The sequence below is a fragment of the Ciconia boyciana genome, chromosome 2 (assembly GCF_034638445.1).
Source record: "Ciconia boyciana chromosome 2, ASM3463844v1, whole genome shotgun sequence".
In the NCBI taxonomy this organism is placed as follows: domain Eukaryota; kingdom Metazoa; phylum Chordata; class Aves; order Ciconiiformes; family Ciconiidae; genus Ciconia; species Ciconia boyciana.
The window spans coordinates 51,954,204-51,973,781 of NC_132935.1; the positions used below are offsets into that span (position 1 = coordinate 51,954,204).

Sequence of the window (19,578 nt, forward strand, 5' to 3'; positions counted from 1 at the left end):
GAAGGCAGAGAAGGTGTATTACATGAAAGGTGCAGTAATTAATCTTTGAGGAGATATTTAGACTGTATAGTATTTAGAGATTTAGAGTGAAAGATGTAATGATATTGGTATAGGCTCTAAGGCTACTCATCCTATCTAGGTGGCTGTTGTGGTGGAACCTGTTGGAAAGGAATTTGCTGGGGAGAAAAAAATCTTTAAAGATTTTTTATCTTTATCCTTTTTTAATCTTTAAAATTATTATAATCTGCCTGAAAAACACACACTCACTGTTAGCAAACATTGAAAATTGCAAACAGATTGGTATTATGCAGACATAAACCATAACAGATTTGTCACATCCTGAGGCTACAAGAAGGCTTTTCACTCCTCTACAAGCTAGGAGATGATAATAAATGAAAAAACACCTTTTTCTCAAAACAATGAACCAAATTCTGGTTTCAGTGTTAAGGGCAGAAATCCCATCTCACTCCAGTAACACTGCCATAAGGGCATATGAAGTACACATCATTGTAAGTCAGAGCACACCTTGGTCCAGCACTAGCAAACACTCATGAAATTATGGTCTAATTTCTAAAAGTAACTGCTGGTATCATGGGTGATACGGTGTTACAATTAAGTAGCATGAAAAACATGCTGTTAACAAGAGTTGTGAAAGTCACTGAGCACCAAAGATGGTGACAGTGAATAAAGATGACTTTCAAAAGAATTTGACATATTCCATAAGCCAAAGAAATATGTCATTAAGCCCTACCTGTACATCCCTCAGGGTTTTCTTTGGCCAGGTTCCAGTACAATGGTTTGCATCTATTACAGGTAGGACCTTCAGTGTGCTGAAGACATTGACAATAGCCCTAATGACAGAAAGGAGTTAATATGCGTTCATCTGTTTCATAAAAAACATACTGCTCTTTAGTACTAAGAAAAATCTAATATTATTAACAGCTCAGGCAGTTTACTGACTTTTACAGATGCATGGAAACTGTGGCTGATTCAGACTTCTTAGATTTTTCTGTCTCATACTATCAGCACAGGATTGTTCCACCCTGTGTATTTTTTCCATATCCAATTTATTCTAAATGTCCCAACAGATGTACTTTCCAATTATTTTATAGCCTTATTAGAACTGCTCTAAAGTATTAACTGTTTTGCAAAAAGTTTAAAAAGCAAATGTCCTTAAAAATAATCATTAATTTTCATATTTACTCCTTCCTTTATTAGTGGAAGACGCATATAGCTGTATGAATGAGCCTATATAGATACCTCTTCCATCTGTCAGACTTATCCTCTAGGTCTTCTTTGCTACACATTTAGCAATGACTGTGATTTCTGGTAATATGCTACTAATAATAACCATCAGTGTATTAATAACAATAATAGTGGAATAGTAACAAAGAGATAATTTTTTCAAGAATAATTTGATGCTGAAATGGCCCATTGCTACCCAGAACCAGAAGGTCTTTGAGACATCATGCATAGGTATATATGCACATCTGCATGTATGTATCAGTGTTCTAGTGTACCAAGAAGACATAAACAGTATGCATATTCCATATATAAAAGATTTTTAAAAAATCCTTAACAGGTAATTGCATTGATATGATCAAAGAACAAAACACAAAGTTTATTTCCACTCTTACTCTGCAAATAAGCTTGTGCAATTCTTTCACAGTCTAAGGGCAGGCTTCAGGGCTTGAGCAATGAAGTGAATGTGTTCAGGAAAGGCACATGAATTATCAAGATATATTGTTAGCTGCAATGGTAGAATACTTACAGAATGAGAACCAATGCTACCTGAAGGGTCACATTCGCTGTTGACACCTTTATGAAATTAAAAAACAAACACATTGAAAGATCTTTTGAAAACAGAGCTGTGGAATGTAGTAGTGCAGAAGTACAATGTAGCAGGTGTGAGTTTGAAAGGGCTTTTTAATACGGTTACCTTGGAGGGACTCAAATACTTTAAACTTCAAAGACCAGCAGAAGCCTTTAATAATGATTTTTCAAATGCATATTTAGCCTACTTTAGACTATTTGGTTTGGGTATGCAAAGTAGTCACTTGGAAAAATATAGCACTAACCTACAGAACTGAGAGACCTTTTCTTAAAGTTCCTGTGCCATCATCTAAAAAAGGTTTTAAACTTATAGTTCACTTCATGAAATAACATAGAGAACGATGAATAAGCTCATCTAATATGTACTCCTGGTGTGTCCCTCCCTCCCCGCTATAGAAACTCCACTTCAGTGGGTTTCTATAAAACTTTGCATTCATCAGACTGCCCTGGAGAACACTGCAATAAAAACAGGGGCAATCCAAATCAGAATGGAGGATTTTCCGTCAGAAGTGTTACCTTTGCAGTAGGGGAAACTGTCGGCTGCAGAAAGACACCTGTCACACTGTTGCCCCGTGATGCCTGTTTGACACTTGCACTGGCCCGATGCTGGCTCACACATGCCGTGCTGGGAACCGTCAGGAGAGCACTGACAAGCTACACAACAACAAACACTGATAGCGGTGGAAGGGTTCACCCTATAGGTATTAAGCAATAACTTCCCAAAACTTTAGTACTGGGTTTTGTACTAAAACTTTAGTACAAAACTTTAGAGGTTTGAGTACTATTTGTCTAGAGTGTTCTTAATTTTCCTGTGCAATAAATAGCTCACAAGGTCCTCCTATAACTCACAGGGTCCTCACCCCTGCTTGGAACCTATGAGTTTGAGGTGACCTGTACCACCTTGGCATTATTTTCTTCCCCTATTCTTGACAGAAACAGGTAGGATAATCTAAAACCATAATAAACCTCTCTTCTTCAACTTCTTTGTCCCATCCTAAGAGCAGACTTGGTTTTCCCTTTCTGCTTTCTTGATCTTCTTATGGTTACAGAAAGCACAGGGCAAATTCTGTAATTAGACCTGCACTTAAAAATATGATGGCAAAATATAGAATATAAAATTGTATGCCCATCGCACCTTTAGATCTGAGGGCAGAGGAGGCCAGAAGCAATCTTTAAAATACAGCATGCAACAGTCTTACTGTTTCAGATTCCTATGTAAGGTCTCAGTTTGGCAGTGATTTATACACACAGGGTAAATAAGAATAATGCCACAAAAAAGAACAATGCTGCTACATCCCAGGGGACTAATCTTTGCTCAGATAGAGTCTAAGGGTGAAATGGTTAATGACAATTATTTTAGTAAAGTAGTAGCCAGTCAAACCTGTCAGATTATTTTTTGCTGTGGTTGTGATTAGTAATAGCAGAATTTTGAGGATACATTGCTTCTTTAGCACTAATAATCTTTTGATTTCTAGGAAAGAGCAGTCCTGTTCATGATGATCAAGTGGCTTGCTGATTTGAATGACAGAGCCTGCAGATTTCCCTCTGCTTGATGTGAAAAACCTATACAAATATACTGGGCCTGATCAATTGATCCATGTGGGCAGGAAAAATTGCTGATATGATGGATGATTTGCAGAGTCAAGTCCTTCTAGACTAGGATTTATGGTCCAATATTGGCACATGTCAAGAGCACATACTAATGAACTTAAAAGTTTACAAGACAGTGTATCAAACATTAGAAGCCCAAACCAGTTGAAACACAGCTTATGTTCTGTAAGTTGAGTGAGCCAGAACTCATAAAGGTACATGCCCATTGCCCAGCCTAAGCTTTAGATTTCATATTTTAAAAAAGAGATACAAATGTGCCAAGCCCAAACACTGCCATGCTCACATTAATCCAACTAGTACAGGAACAGCGATGATGTGCCAGGGAGGACTACTAGAGTGCATGTCTGCCAAGAAGCCTGGCCACTGGCTGGATCTTCAGTGGTTTTGTTGCCAGCTTTGGATGGAACAAAACTATCATAGTTACACAGGTGACTCCAGTAAAAGGAAGAAAGGCTTTTACTCACGCAAGCAGCTGGGATAGCTGTAATAACCTGGAGCGCACTGGTCACATCTAAGTCCAGCGTAGTTACTATGGCACAGACACTGACCTCTAGGACCACATGTATTCTCCACTGAGCCAACAGCATCACAGTTACACTCTGCACAGATTAAAAAAATAACTGTCCTAACAGATACATGTCTAAACCAGTAGTTATTTAAACCAGAGTGCAAAAAAAAAAAAAAAGTAACCTTTGAATGTAATCATGAGGAATCCAGATGAACCATAATTTTACCACAAAAAAAAAAAATCCTGAAATAGATACTTATAATGTAATTGCCTCCTCAACCATCGATAATCAGGTTCTTACTGTAATTCTGTAATGTACAGTTTAGAGATTTAGTTTGATGCCTTGCAAAACACATGTGTAAGGGACAGAAATCCATCTTAAAATGGGAAGAACGTCACATGAGAGAAGTACTTAACATCTTTAAAGAAATAACCTCTGAGAAACAGCATCCACAAAGCTAGGCTAGGTCTAATGGCTAACAAGAAGGTTATTAGTCAAGCAGTTAATGATGCACAAGCATAGGTTCATGATGCACAAATAAATAATGCACAAGGTAAAAATGGCTGACATCTTAATTCTACAAGCTGGCAAGCAGTGCATTGCAGGAATCTGCATCTAATACACAAGGCACGTTGTCAGACTGTAACAACTAGCTGGATGGCTGCTTCTCTTGGAGTTACCACTATTTTAGGCTAACAGCTCTATCACAGATGAGATGTGCTATTTTATTGAAATGATGCTGGCAGTTACACAGGCCCACACTTTATAGGTACATGAATGGGAACCCATCTGGGAATCCCAGCTGCCCCAGGTACAAGCTGAAGTGTTGCAGTTAATCACCTGGCTTTTATGACCAACAGAAATGGCTGACTGACAGAAATATAAAACAAACAGTGTTGTTCTGTTCCGTGTTCATGTTCCTGGTTCCCCCTTTCGGTTCCTCTTTCTACTGCAGCCAAGGACATCTGACTTTGCTGTGTTTACTTCAGAGATGCCTGGAAAGATGGAGGGCTTGCTGGGAAGTTGGTTTAAGAGAAATACAAATACTGAAGCTTCCAAAAACATCACATACACTGGACTCCATCCCCAGCTGAACATTATAGTGCATTCTCTCCTCATTTTAATGACATTGAATAGTTTAAAGGCTTTATTTTGATATCACTCCTATTGAATAAAGCCTCTATTGAGTTCAACAAGGCAAGACCTGAGAGATCAGTTTTAGCTGCAGGAGCCAAAAAGTTATAGATCTACCTCCCTTCCGAAGATGACAACTCCAAATAGGAGTAGCAGGCTGGGCTCCTCACTTTCCACCACAGTTTGCAGCATGCTGCATTAGTTTAAATTTAAACCCATGGCAGCTTATGTTAACAGAACAAGCTGTGAACTGCAGCAGTTTTGAGTCTGTGTTTTCAACTATTTTTATCTGTCTTTTACAATCTGTTTTTTTGCACGCTCTTTTAAGCTTTTATGTCTCTTTTCAGCTTTTGGTGTTACAAGTTTAAATGTATTCAATATGGGTTTGAATTGCTGTAAGATTGCTACCTGATTCAGTTCTAAGAAAAAAAAAAGTGGTTTTTTAAAACCAGTGAACAGCGTGTACCAACACAGAACCCTGATGTTATGGTTTTCATTAAAAAATGTTAATCTGCTCCAGACCATAAAGACTCAGTCATGTGGTATTTCTTTATTCCACCCATTATGTTTGGTAACACAACATAATATATCTTTGCAAGGGCATAAAGAATTCTGCTGTCTATTCATAGGACATAAACAAGTATGTAAGCCCAAAAGGAAGAAGACTGCTATAGCCAACAACCAAAAATAATGAGAGAAGAAAGTAAATCATAATGTTCCGTACAACTCTTGTTAAGCTGCACAGGAAAGTACATACCAGAACTCAGCAATATCCTATATTCTTTCCCAATGTAAAATTCACTAAGGATTAAGGGCCTCTCTCTCACTCACTGCAAAGGCAAATGAAACCTAGGGGCCAGATAGGACTTGATGGGTTCATCATATGCACACAAAGACATTATGATATTCCAGGTTATACTTTATCAATTTTCCTCTCTCATAAAAAGCAGGCTAGCCCTGGGTGGCAGGTACACTGGTGGAACCCCCTAGACATCATTCATGTTCCATGATTACATGAAGAGAGTTTGGCTCGGTGCCTCTCCTATGATCTTAAAATGAGTGAGAAATCACTGTGAAGGGCAAAATGGGAGCTTTCGTTTACAGATCTACAGAACACACATTTTGCAAGGTACCAAACAAAGATCCTCAGTAAAAGTAGATTAGTGCTTCACAACTCTGCTTGGTTTTTTACTATGCCAGTTCCTTAGCAGTCAAGCATGCTCTGTTGCTGTAGGTCTCTGTGTGAAAACAGCTTTCAAATTCTTTGGTTATTAGTAAGATAGCAGTGCTTACTGAGGCTATATCAAACTGTCTGGCCATGCAAAAAACAGCCTGTGAGAAAACCCACTATATAATTCTTCCCTACTATGGAAGCATTCCTGGAATTAATGCGTGGAGAATGAGAATGTATGAGGACTTCACTGTAGAGAACAAGAGTCCCTTGCTCATTTACTGCTGGGAACATTGCTTCAGCCACTGCAAAAATGGTACCTGAAAAGCAGTCCTGTCTGCCTGTTCAGGGACCTGTTTGATGCTGTACATGCGATCAGCGGCCTTACCTTGACAGGCAGGGAATGAGTGGCGGCCAGGCTGACAGCCGTCACACTGAAGTCCAGCTACCCCTGAGCGACAAAGACACCTCCCAAGAAAATCACAGACTTCGGGCTGGGTACCCGCCGAGTTACACTCGCACACTGCAAACGAGAAAAGACATTTCAGAGACAGCCTCTACACAGGCTCTCTTATCTTTCTTTAAATAAACAAAAAATATTTAAAAAGTGCCGCTCCCTGATGCTCAACAGGACCAAAATCTTCCCATCAAATTTATTTTGATTCATAACAGCTTTTATTGATTGCCCACATCAGTAATAATTCACTATCGAGGGAGACATCAATGAAAGAGCAAAAGAATCTGGCTCACAGTAACTACTGTGTTCAATATCAGCATTGAAGTACTACACTTAGCCTGTCCCCCCTCAGAGTCTGATTTATCAATGCCAAGGGGTATGCCAACTATTGAAAGTAATTCCATCCTTTCTATGACTAAAATGAAACAATTTATGGTTTGGATTTACAATCTCAGGTGGGAAGGGTTAATAAAATGCCTAAAAAGACAGTACGGAGATGGTTAATAAAGTTTAAAAACAGTCAGTTTTCTAGTATTGATTAGAAAGGGCAGCTTGATGCATCAAAGCGAGGCTGCAAACTCAAATTCAATTTTTAAATAAAAATAAACACAAATAAAATTTTTAAAAAACAAGGATAAGTAACAGAAATGTTTCCATTGTTATTCTAAATTTCATCAATGTTACTAAATCCAACCTCAAACTGGAGCCTGACTGCTGCATCACACAGTAGATAGTGATCAATGAAACAGGGGCATTTTTAGATAGAAATCCCCCCCTCATCACATTTTTCGTCTTCTTTGACTTCTGTGAGTTTTGGGAGAGCCCCTTATGAACATATCTTTGTGGCAAAAAGGACTGAAATTGCCTCAGTGTAAAACTTGTGTCTGTATTTTGGATATGCTTGCTGAAAGGGAATGTTTTGGCTTACCCTGGCAGAAGGGGTAATGAAAATACCCAACTGCGCAAGTATCACAGGAAAACCCCTGAAATCCAGTCTGACATCTGCACTGTCCGGTATTTCCATCGCAGTCACCTCCCAGCACTCCTGCACCGTGGCACTGGCATGCTGAAGAGCACATTTGTAAAGAAAACATTTGCAGCATTACGATCTTTGTTCCTGTTTCACTTGGAAGCTGAAGGCTGGCATTTACATCGGAGCGCAGGCTCCAAGCGTCAAAGAAACTATGGCACTTACGCAGACACTGGAGGCCAAAATACCCTGGTTTGCAGCCACCTTCTGGTTACAACAGGAAGGGAAAAGAAAGCAAGGAACAATAAATGCATAAAATCACACAACTCCTCGTATTTTTGCAGAGAAAAACAGGTCGGTGCTTTGTAATTATTACTCTTGAACCAACAAAACTATTTGTATGACCCTTACACGCAAATCTCATTTAAAAAAATAATAATCTATAGTCATGCTCAGTCTGCCAGCACAAATTTACAACTACAGACACAGAGGCTTCCACTTAGAGGCAGCTAGCTGCCTTTCTTAAGCCTTGCTCTTATGACTCAGATGCTACTCGCTGAAAATGTAAATAGCTCAAGATCTGTTTCCTCCTGTTTATATTTACTCATTTTTCTCTGGAGTTTTCTTTCTTCTTCCTTTTAAAAATATGTGAGAGAAGGGGATATGCGACAGAGCGTACCCAGAGGCCTACCAGAGCAATTATTTTGGATGCTGTACAAAGGAGGTAAGTGGTACAGGGGACTGAGGCTTTGTGGGCTGTGATGGCAACTGCAGACACTTTCAAGAAAACAATTGGGACTTGTAAATACATACATGGATTTATACTGTCTGCTTAAGTCTAAGTGTCTGCGACATTCACAGAAGAAAACACTTTTTCATTTGCCAACATAAACTCCAGTTCTATTAAAGCTAATAGAAATAAAGGGGAAAAATTTTTATTTTAGGATATGAAAAAGGTTTTGAGATTTTTTAAAGTTATTAGTCCTGAAGTGCATTACAAGTATGTATGCTCTAGCTGTGATGATGTCTCTGTTCTGCAGTATAACAATACATACTAAAAAATATAAGCCCACTGAGGGAATCATTGTATGGATTTCAGGCAGCTTTGCAGTGGGCTAAATAAGAAATACGTAGCTCTCTCAGAAAGTTTTTCACTGCCAAGGGCAATGTACAACCTGCCAGGTGCAAGAGGACAGTCCAGAAGCAGAGGCCATTTAGCCTTAAGAAAGAGATTTACACTGCAAAGCAGGTGACACGTTGTACATGTCAGAAAGTCTTGATGGATCTGTTCATAAGAGCAACAAACAAGATGCTCAGCCTATTCTGCAGATGTTTGCCAGAGGCTGGTCAAACTTATTTTGATCTGTAGCTCTTTCTGAAACTAGCCTACTAAACTGTTCAATATGAACATGACAGTATGATGAACTTCTGGCATGAACAAAGGCTCTCTGAACGATAATACCAACAGTGGCAAAATTACTACATAAACCTCCATGAAAGAGCAGGCACCACCGAAACAGTGAAAAATAGCCACACGAGGAAAAACAGTGAAATGAGGGGGAAAAAAAACCACCAAGAACTTGCCAATTATGTCACCAGCCATAGCATCTCTTGGATTTGGAGAAGTAAAAGGATATACAGGAATACCTTTAAAACAAAAGAAACAATGAAGTGTATTTGAAACAGACACAGTTATTTCATTAAAAATCATAACAAACCATGAAGGAATCTCCTGTCAATACAGAGAGCATGATATTCACATGACCAACTAGTAACCAACTTCAGCTTAGTTTCCCTTCAGTTAGGAACAGGATAAGAAACATTTTACTTTTGCTCTCCAATTCAGGTGCAAACATCCCTTCTCAAAAGAACAGTATGAAAGGCCAGACACCATTTGGAAATGCTACCAGGTTGCTTCTCTGCTCCCTACCCTTTTGTACAGAAAGGTTTCTCAAGCTAGACGGTGTTATGAGAGCTATCTAGGGAGCTCCATATTTATTTCACACTCCCTGCTTCCAGCTGAAGGTCCATCCCCTGCTATGTGCCACTATCACTTGCTACCTGAACTGCCAGAATTCATGGCATGCATGTTACATCTTGGGAGCTTTTTATTTGAGAATCCTTTTATCTGAGATTATGAATGGGAAAGACATCCCAACAAACTTTCCTCCATTAAGATGGGATCCAAAGTTGATGTGCTACAAACATCAGTGGGACTTAGATCAAGTGGGACACCAGTGGGATGTCCATCAGTGGGACAACAGGGGGACTCAGGACTTAGTCTACCTGACCTGAACTTACTTAAAAATGTGGGATTACAAACAAGAGGATAAATGAGATGTGATAATCTAGAGTATGGTGTACAGAGAGGATTTATTCTATCACAGCCATTGCATTTAAACAACATTCCATTTTTTACACTATTTTTTTCCTTTGTTTCATATTGATTTCCCTCTTCTTCCATTTTTATCATGGTACCTCTGTTTTAGTCAGACCTCAAATCTTGCCCCAGAACAACACCTGTTTTATTGGCTGTCAGAAGCACACTTCTCCTGAGGACACAAAACAGCCCACTGATGCATTTTTAGAATCTGATCATGGAGTCACATGTTTTTATGCAGCAAACACAATCCTGATGTTACTTTTTTCCTCAGTTATTTTATACATAATTTGTTTATGGGGAAAGCATTTAATTTGCTGAATTCCCAACACTTAATTTTAATCTCTTTATTTTAAAGTAAAAATCTAATTTGCAATTAATCAATAGCATTAGATAGCATTCTGTTACCATTTCCAATAAGCAGAAGCACTCAGCATTTGTGTCACATTGGTTTTTCTAATATGTTTATTTTCTTTGGATTTACAAACACCTTTCCTTCAACCATTTCTTAAAAAATCTGAAGCACACTGGAACCCTTCCTTTGACCACATATCCGCACCTACCTGCAGTCCAGCAAAAATAAGAGGGCATGGCTGAGAGCCCTATGCTCTGCCAGGAGGGCCTTTCCAACATCACGCAGGCACTATTTTAGAATTATTTTTATTTATTTTAGAATCCTCCAAAAGCGCACAAGCTTTGTTTATCAGGGATGCAAGTTCCAAATCCTAGGAGGTGTCAAGGAGAACACATAACCATTTTCTCCCCTCTCTCTCACTACAGGCATGTTCCACTTCCCAGTCCAAGTGGTCTTTATACCTTAAGACCCTGAGACATGTTTAAACAATTTGTCCAGGGCTTTAGGACTGAAGTTCATGACTTACTAGGACATAGGCTGTAGACTCAAGAAAGATGTCTTAAATTAACTCAGAATTGTGAGAATGCAGCACAATCTATTTGATTTTCAAGTAACCATCATTTTGTAAAATAAACCAGTTTCTCTTCAGTATTATGACAACTGATTTATCAGAACGTGTAAGCATGTGAAGCTGAAATGCCAGATGTTTTAACCAAGTCAAGTGTAATGAAAACTGCTAATTCTTTAATGCACATTTAAAATACTGGAAAAGAGGCATTTTTATTTGTATACTTACGGAGACAAGACGGATAACCATAGAATCCGTCAGCACAGTGTTCACAGTTTTCTCCCTGGAAATTCTGTTTACAGAAGCAGCGGCCAGACCCTTCCTCACAGCCCTCTGCATGCTCCAGGTTACAACTGCAGGCTAAATAGGTATCAGCAATTAGGCACTCTTTGGAAAATAATTAATTTGCCTTTTACAGCAGTGCACAATTACATTATAATAGTAAATTTGCAGTTGTGAATGCCTCATTGTTTGAAGAAGTAACATTTGCATGCTGTTACATATTTTCGAAGTAGTCTATATCACCTTTAATTGAGGTGGATCACAATTAATCTTTGTGATATCCCTTAGAAGTAAGACCTATGTTATTTTCTTAGAGCGTTGAGTATTTTTAATTCAGCAAACTGCATGTTATTACTCCACAGCACTGCAGCAACTATCTTTTCTGTGGCATCCGCTCATCTCTCTCCATGGTCTAGGCTAAGCACCACGCTCCATCCACCTTCCCTTGCACACCATGTGCAACATTATGGCAGCATGCCACGGCTCTGTTGACTTCCCATTCATTTCAATACCCAAACTCAACAAACTGTAGCTTCCTCCTACCTGTCACAAGGCTCCTTCAGCCTGTTTGTAATTCAACTCTTATCTCTTACCTATACTCAGTTCTTCTTTTTAAAATGTTATATTAGTAATTATCCTATTGCATTATTTATTAGAAGTTAGGTTCAGCACTGCATAAAGAAGTAGTAGTGAACCTCATGACCTTTTGAGCTATAGAATAAAATTTTTAAGTGACCAAGAGCCAAAGGATACCTCATATATACAGCAGAGAGCTAAGAGAAGCAAAGTCATGAGGGTAGGAGATAAGAGTGGCTTCGTAGAGGTGGCGGACTTGGCAGTGTTAGGTTTACAGTTGGACTTGATGAACTTAAAGGTCTTTTCCAACCTAAATGATTCTATGATTCTATGATTCTATGCCACCTCACTGTGGGGTGTGTAGCAGCACCCCAGGCTTACATGATCCTATCTCCTCAGCAGCCTCTTCTGCCTTACTTCCTCCTATTGTCCTGCTGATGGACTGAAGCTTTAGGCTCATATGACACATAAGTTGAGAAGAAAGGGTCTAAAAGGGTCTAAAGCAAAACAGAAAGTCATTCGCAGTTGTTCTCCAGCATCTTTTGGCCACTCTTTCATTTTTCCTCCCCAAAAGATGCATCCCATGCCTTCATTATAGCAAAAAAACCCCAAGCCACCACCATGAGAAGATACTTAATAGAAAAGGGCTCACGTATACAGCCATCAGGAGCTCTCACTGGAACACCATAAGGACGATAGTAACCTTTTGCACACTTCTCACAGTTAATACCAGCTGTGTTATGCTGTGCAAAATAAAACAGAAGTAGAGTATGAGATAAAAAGGGGAACTTGGAAGAATTAAGAAATAATAACATCCTTTACACTGTTTCTATATACAACTAAAAAGGATCAGCACAGGAAAAAAAATGAAATATGACTGCAATAAAGACAGCATTCATCATTTGCTGTTCTTTAACCACCTGTTCTCTACAGAATTCTGAATCATTGTATTCTCACATAAAGCAGCTGAACTTTATCTTTAAAGCATGATAAAAAAGAGCTATTTTAACAAAAAAAAAGTAAATCTAGGAAAAAAATTTGTTTTCACTATCACGTGATATTTATCTCTTTTTATACTACTTTCTTATTATAACATACACATCGTTCAGGCAACTGCATCATTAATTTTTCCTCATACTATATATTACTTTTTTGAATACCCTAAGATCACCAACATCTAAATAAACCAAAATGTGATCAGTCAGTCAGCACAAAACAGATCTTCCATTAGAAAAGCATACCTCTCTACAAACATGTGTTTTAGGCACACAGAAAAAATATCGTAAGTAACTTGAACCACAGCAAAAATATATAAATCCGCAGTGAACACAGTCCTGAGTGTATTTAAACTCGTGCAGCAAAGCTCTCCCCTGTGGTGGGGGCAGCAGGAGTATGCAGCAGCGACAGCATTCACCAGTTGAGTAAATCATGGTCACAAGGCATTCTGGTGGGCCCGTAGTCTCGGAGCGGGGAACCGGAGGTGGAGGGGAAGCTTTGCCCTGGAGCAACCAAAGCAGCTGTCCCCAGCTCCCACTCTCTGTTTAGTTCCTCCTTAGGGAGTGTTGCAATTCAGGGCTGAGCAGGGACCCAGGTGGGTCAGTTTGTGAGCAGGGCACCCAGGACGCTGGTGGGGCTGCTGCTCGTGGTTGGAGCTCTCAGTTTGTGCAGTAGTTTTGGGTTGTTCTGCTTCGAGTTCTGCTGGGAGCTTCTTCCAGCATCTTCAGATCTGAGCTACTGCTGGGAAAGGCTGACCCTAGGTCAGGGAGGGTGACCCTCACATTGCACAGCAGCGGAGATGCAGTAGTTGCTGCAGCACTTAGCAAGGCAGGAGCATAGCTGTTGTCTCACAAACGGAGTTCGTTACCTGGTGTGCAACATCCAATATGCACACAGAGCCGAGATATCGATTTATTTCTGGTTTTGCACAAAACCGGGTGCTAGGTGGTAATTCCACAAGGCTAGCACACTGCTCATTCATGCAGGTACAATATTTATACAGCCTAGCTATACATGTGCATAAGTAATTACGCAAAGCGGTTTTCTATTGGTCTATATCTTCTTGTCTCGATCTTAAAGCTACAGTGCTACTTTAATATTCTGTGCATGCTCAAAGGTGAGGGGTCTCTGCTTGGGCCGGGGTCTCCAGCTCAAGGGGTGTGATTTTCAGTGTTATAATGAGGATAGTTCACATGAGGGTGCTTCTTATCACACTTCTACTAGTAGTTTCAGATTGTTCCCAAAACATCTTAACTAGCTTACCTATTTCTCCAGGATGTGCTTTACTCCCAAGGACAATAATTCTTGATTAGACGTTCCACATTCCAGTATGAATCCCACTTATCAACTTTACGTATGTCTCGGCCTTCCACCAGCTCTAGTATACTTCTCACATCTAAATATTTAGATCAGACCGACCTTCCACGCATACCTGTATAACACTGAACTGACTACACAGCGGGGCCCAGCATCTCGCTCAGAACTGTGTAGGGCTACTTGGAGATTGTGCAGTGATGGTCTCAACACATTGCAGGGCACATTCTTTGGACATTACTGGTGCTAACACCCCTGGCACATCAGAGATCCCACCCCAGACAGAGCTCCGGGAGGGTGGATGCCACTGTCCAGATCTGGGGCTGCAGAGAATGCCTGGGCCTCTCCCTGGGACTGGGGCAGGTGATGAACCTGTGCAGAGCTTGTGGGTAAGGATCAGAGGACAGAGCAGCACAGCTGATATTGCAGTAGGTGTCTGTTACAAACCACCTGAACAAGGAGGCAGATGAAGGCTTCTTTAGGCAGCTAGAGAAAGCCTTGGTACTCGTGGATGACTTTAACCACCTCAATATCTGCCGGAAGGACAATGCAGCTGTATGCAAACAGTCCAGAAGTTATCTCAAATGTATCAAAGAATTTCTGTATGTAGAGATTCATAAACCAGTTAGGGGAGATGCTCAGTTCCAACTGACACCCACTAACAAGGAAGAACACGTGAAAGTTGAGGGCAGCCTTGGCTGCAGGGATCCCGAGACTGTGGATTTTAAGATCCTGAGACAAGTAAGCAAGACAAATAGCAGGGTTACGGTCCTGGGCTTCAGAAAAGCAGATTTTGGCTTGTTCAGGTATCTGCTTGGCAAGATCCTGTGTGAAACTTCCCTGGAGGGGAAAGTGGACCAGGAGAGCTAGTTGATTCTCACAGATAGCCTCCATAGCACAAGAACAGTTCTTTCCAACATGCAGAAAGTCAAGTAAGTATGGCAGAAAGCCAGCACAGATAAATACAGAGTTCCTGATTGATCTCAAACTCAAAAAGAGAGTATACAGAAGGTGGAAGCAGGAACAGACTACTTGGTGGCAATACAAAGACATTGCCCACACATGTAGGAGTGGAGTTAGGAAAGCCAAAACTTAGCTGGAGTTAAAACTAGCAAGGGTGGTGAAGTGTGAAAAGAAAGGTTTCTAGGAGTACATCAGCAGCAAAAGAAAAGATAATGGGAGTATGGGCCCATTGCTCAGTGGGGAAGGAGATCCAGTGAACAAATCAGCTTAGAAGCCATTTCTAAACACATGAAGGACAGGAAGGTGATTGGACGTATTCAACATAAATTTATCTAGGGCAAAGTATGCCCAATCAACCTCATTGCTCTCTGTGATAAGATGACTTGTGCTGTCAGAGCCACCAAGATGGTGAGGGACTGAAGCACATGACACCCAAGAAGAGGCTGACAGCTGGGCCTCTTCAGCATTAAGAAGAGAAGGGAGAACTTACTATCTACAACTACCTGATCAGAGGCTACAGAGGGGATGGAGCCAGACTCTCTTCTCAGAGGTCAACAGCAATAGGATGAGAGGCAACAGGCACAGATTGGAATATGGAAAATTCCAATTAGATATTAGGGAAAAAAAATTATCATGAAAGTGGTCAAACACCGAAACATGTTGCCATGAGTGGTTGTGGCATCTCCATCCTTGGAGGTGTTCAAGGCTTGACTGGACAAGTCCCTGAGCAACCTGATCTAATTAGACCTGCTCTGAATAGGGGGCTGGACTACATGATTTCCAGAGCTCCCTTGTTATCAGACTCTAAAGAAACTGAATCGATCTTTGTATGCAACATTTCAATTCTATCACTTCTTTGTTCAAGCATCCATTCCTAACACTTTTTTCCCTGACATAAACAAAAAAATAAATTAAAATCCATGTGCTTTATCCATGAAAAAAAAATGCTATAATTAGATTTATGATAAACTCATTTAATTGAGCATAGCTTCCACCAAATTAGGTTACAAATAATTAATGTCAGTCATATAACTAAGACTCAGAGATTTAGATTAATTTTGCTCTTTTCTATCCTGGAAGCAGTATAAGATAAATGTTCTTTCATGAACAAAGAGCTGACAGGAAGGACCAACATGATAAATCTTACCAGACTGCATGGACAAAGTTCTGCACAGAAATGTCAACTGGAAGACAAAGAACATTTCTTCTACTCTTGCTAGTAAAAATAACTCTACTCTCTTCTGACTGCCTTTTGGACAATATCTGATTATGCTGTGGCAATAAGATGGAAAACATACCCTATAAATTTTACTGGATATTTCTTTTTTTATGTTACTTAAATACCACTATATTTTTAAATGCACAGCATGGTAATACATAAATCATGATGCATAGGTTTCATAAGAACATAGGCTTGATGATAATTTTCCTTCTGAATTACGTTCTGGTCAGCTGCTTGTCATCATACTTGAGATGACTTGACAACAAAAGGAAGACAGACTTCCAAATAAGTCTGAATGTATTTAACCCTGAGATCACTGAACCAATGAATAATTTAGGTTGTAAAGGACCTCAGGAGGTCAGGTGGTTCAGTCCCACTCAAAGCAGAGATAACTCCAAGATTAGATCAAGTTGATCAGAGCCTTGCATGATCTTTCCTGATAGTAATTAGCCGGAGTAGGACAAAAGTTACGCAGGATGACAGACATTCTTTCTCCTTCCAAGAACGTGCTATTCATTAATGACAGATACAGTGTAAAGTCTCTGATTCCAAATTTACATTTGTTGATTCAATCCCACCGAACCTCTACGAGAGTTAAGGGGCTGGAGCATGTGACACATAAGGAGAAACTGACGGAATGGCTTTGGCTGGCTTGGAGAAGAGATGTTCAAGGAGGGTAGAGGTGTCTAATGGCAGTTTTCGTCTACCTAAGAGGGGGGTTACACAGAAGACAGAGCCAACTCTTCTCAGACATGCACAGCAAAAGGACAAAAGCCAACTGTCACTAGTTGCAATTGGGGGAAATTCCTACTGAACAGTAACAAAAATCTCTTTACCACAACAGCAATTAAGTGCTGTCAAAGATTACCCAGAGTCTGTGTAATCTCCATCCTCAGAAATTTTCAGAACTCAACTGGACATTTCTCAGTGCAGCCTGATACAACTTTGCATCTAGTCTTGGTTTGAGTGGAGCACTAGTCTAGATGACTTACAGAGGCCCCTTCTACGATTCTGTGCTTTTTCAATACCTATAAGCTTCCTTCTTGGTATAGCCTATGTCCTCCTTTACTCCTACTGATGAGGGAGAGCCCTCTGTGTTTTGCTGCAGTAAGGAACCAGCTGGCCTGAGATGGAATTTTATTTGGTTAATTTTACTTCCTTCTGTTTCAGGGGAACGGCAGAGTTTGTAATAACAGCAAAGGGAGCTTTTGTAGTTGATTTAACTGTTGCATTGTGTGGCTTTATTTGAATCACACAGGACTGAGCATAAATGCAATTTGTATGTGTCTTTTATACATTAACAAGCAATGTTGTACAATGTAAATTATTTTCAGACACCTTTTTTCCTGCTTTGTGTACAAGTAACAACCCCAGAGAAATGGAGCTATCTAGACTGGTCAGCCTCCAAACTATTGGTGTGGGCGCAGTTCCACTGCAGTAGCCCTTCTTCAAATGTCATTTATTTAAACTGACCAAAACCTCCTTTTTACCTGGCAATTCATGCAGACTCCTCCACCTTCATAATGCCCGTGGATGTTTAAGCTTTCTTGATGCTGATCAACATCAGCATCATAGTAGCAATCAGTGGCATGTCCATGGCAATTGCAGGCTGAAAAAGTAATATTCCAAGTCAGCTTCCATTATAATGCTGGAATTCAGTAATGTAGCAGAGGTGAAAAACAAGCTTAGATTTTTTATGTATAGATATACTCAGGTATGTTGGAGTATGTTCAAATACACATATTTACCTATTAACAACCAGATTTTCACACCAGAAACATAGTAAGATCATCTAGATATGAGGAAAACCTGTGCTGCTAGGCTTATCAGAGGAGGCAACAGTTGTACCATCTCAAAACAATATATTTATGCATAAAGGCAGAACTAGGAAGCTCCAGAAGAATGGTCACAGCAGTTTTTAAAAATTATCAAAAACATGTTCAAATGTTTATTCTACTTTTGCATGTCTAAAAATACATCTGGGCTGAAGCTGTGTGCACTAAACCTTTATTTAAAATAAATAATTATAGAGAAGACATACACATTTGAATAAAAAGACCTACACCAAAGAACTCTCATACTCAGCCATAGATACAGATATACCAGTAAACTTGGCTATACATTTACCCAGCTGCTGTCTTCTGAATGGAGAAGTTTTAGGTACGAGTTCATTCTACTTCCTGGGAATTGTGGATTCAAAAAGAAGTATAGTTTAAAGAAGTATGGTATGAAGAACAATAATAACACCAACAATAATAAATTATTATTATTATATAGAAAAGGATAGAATTAGGTGACTGAGGTAACTCATTTCCCCAGTGTGTGATTGTTTATAGTCTCAGCTATGATGAATTTTACTTTGGGTGGTTTGTGGTTAGCTCCTTTCCTTTATTTTTCCCTTCTGTTAAGCCAAAAAAAGGTAACAGCTGAACTCACAGTGGCTCTGAATCCATCTCTACATACATGTTCTGCTATGCTTTTAACCCCTTCTAACAGATGTTAATATTGCAGTGCTCAAAAGACATCGAAAGAGAGATACCTGTGAGGTTTTGCTTGCACGTCAGCCTCACATATGTCTCAGTCTAGGAAGTTCACCTATTGAAAACATCTGAGAAACATCCATCTAATTTCCTAGAGATCAGTTATGTGTATCTCATAATCTTCCTATCTTTGTTAAAATGAATCTCTTCCCGCTGGTCATGTAAAGCTCTGCCTGTCTTCACTGAAATCTTCCAGAACTATAATATAAATCTGAGTAGGAACCAACCATAGTAGCAAGCACACAGAATAAATCAGAGGGCAGGACCATGGTTTTGCCATAAACTCATCCTATGTCCCTTTTTTCCTGATCTGATCTTTTCTCACTGGAGAGGAACAACAGGAATTTTTCTGAAAGAATGCAGGAAGCAAAAAAGGCTTCCCCAAGCATCTGGGTGCTAGGTGAGCTTTTAATTACAGATGTTCCAGCACTCCAGGGAAACCTTCCCAGGAAATTCCTGAAGTTTTGATTTTATAAAGCTATGACTTCATGTTTAGGGAAATCCTCCCTTCATCTGGACCAGGGGATAAGATACTCTGGAAGGCAATGGGTTCTCGAAAGCACCTCAAAACAGAAGCTAAGGGCCCTGGCCCTACTTTCTTCATGATGAGGGAAGTGTATGGGAAGTAATCCTTCCAAACTCTATTCCAAGTACCTGGCAAAACTGGGAGCACAACCCAGGGACAACTGATTCTCCA

General features: G+C 39.8%; 1 protein-coding gene across 1 annotated transcript in view; it reads right to left on the minus strand.

Annotated features, from left to right (window-relative positions):
• Positions 1–19,578, minus strand: part of LAMA3 (laminin subunit alpha 3) — a 121,723-nt gene that overhangs the window by 75,698 nt on the left and 26,447 nt on the right. The window contains exons 8-18 of the mRNA XM_072852611.1: positions 17,832–17,950; positions 12,499–12,589; positions 11,217–11,348; positions 9,270–9,332; positions 7,911–7,952; positions 7,644–7,781; positions 6,647–6,781; positions 3,909–4,043; positions 2,350–2,487; positions 1,772–1,818; positions 752–851 (exon numbers count right to left, since the gene is read on the minus strand). Of these exons, the coding sequence (XP_072708712.1) occupies positions 752–851; positions 1,772–1,818; positions 2,350–2,487; positions 3,909–4,043; positions 6,647–6,781; positions 7,644–7,781; positions 7,911–7,952; positions 9,270–9,332; positions 11,217–11,348; positions 12,499–12,589; positions 17,832–17,950 (1,140 nt within the window). The remainder of the gene's footprint in view (positions 1–751; positions 852–1,771; positions 1,819–2,349; positions 2,488–3,908; positions 4,044–6,646; positions 6,782–7,643; positions 7,782–7,910; positions 7,953–9,269; positions 9,333–11,216; positions 11,349–12,498; positions 12,590–17,831; positions 17,951–19,578) is intronic.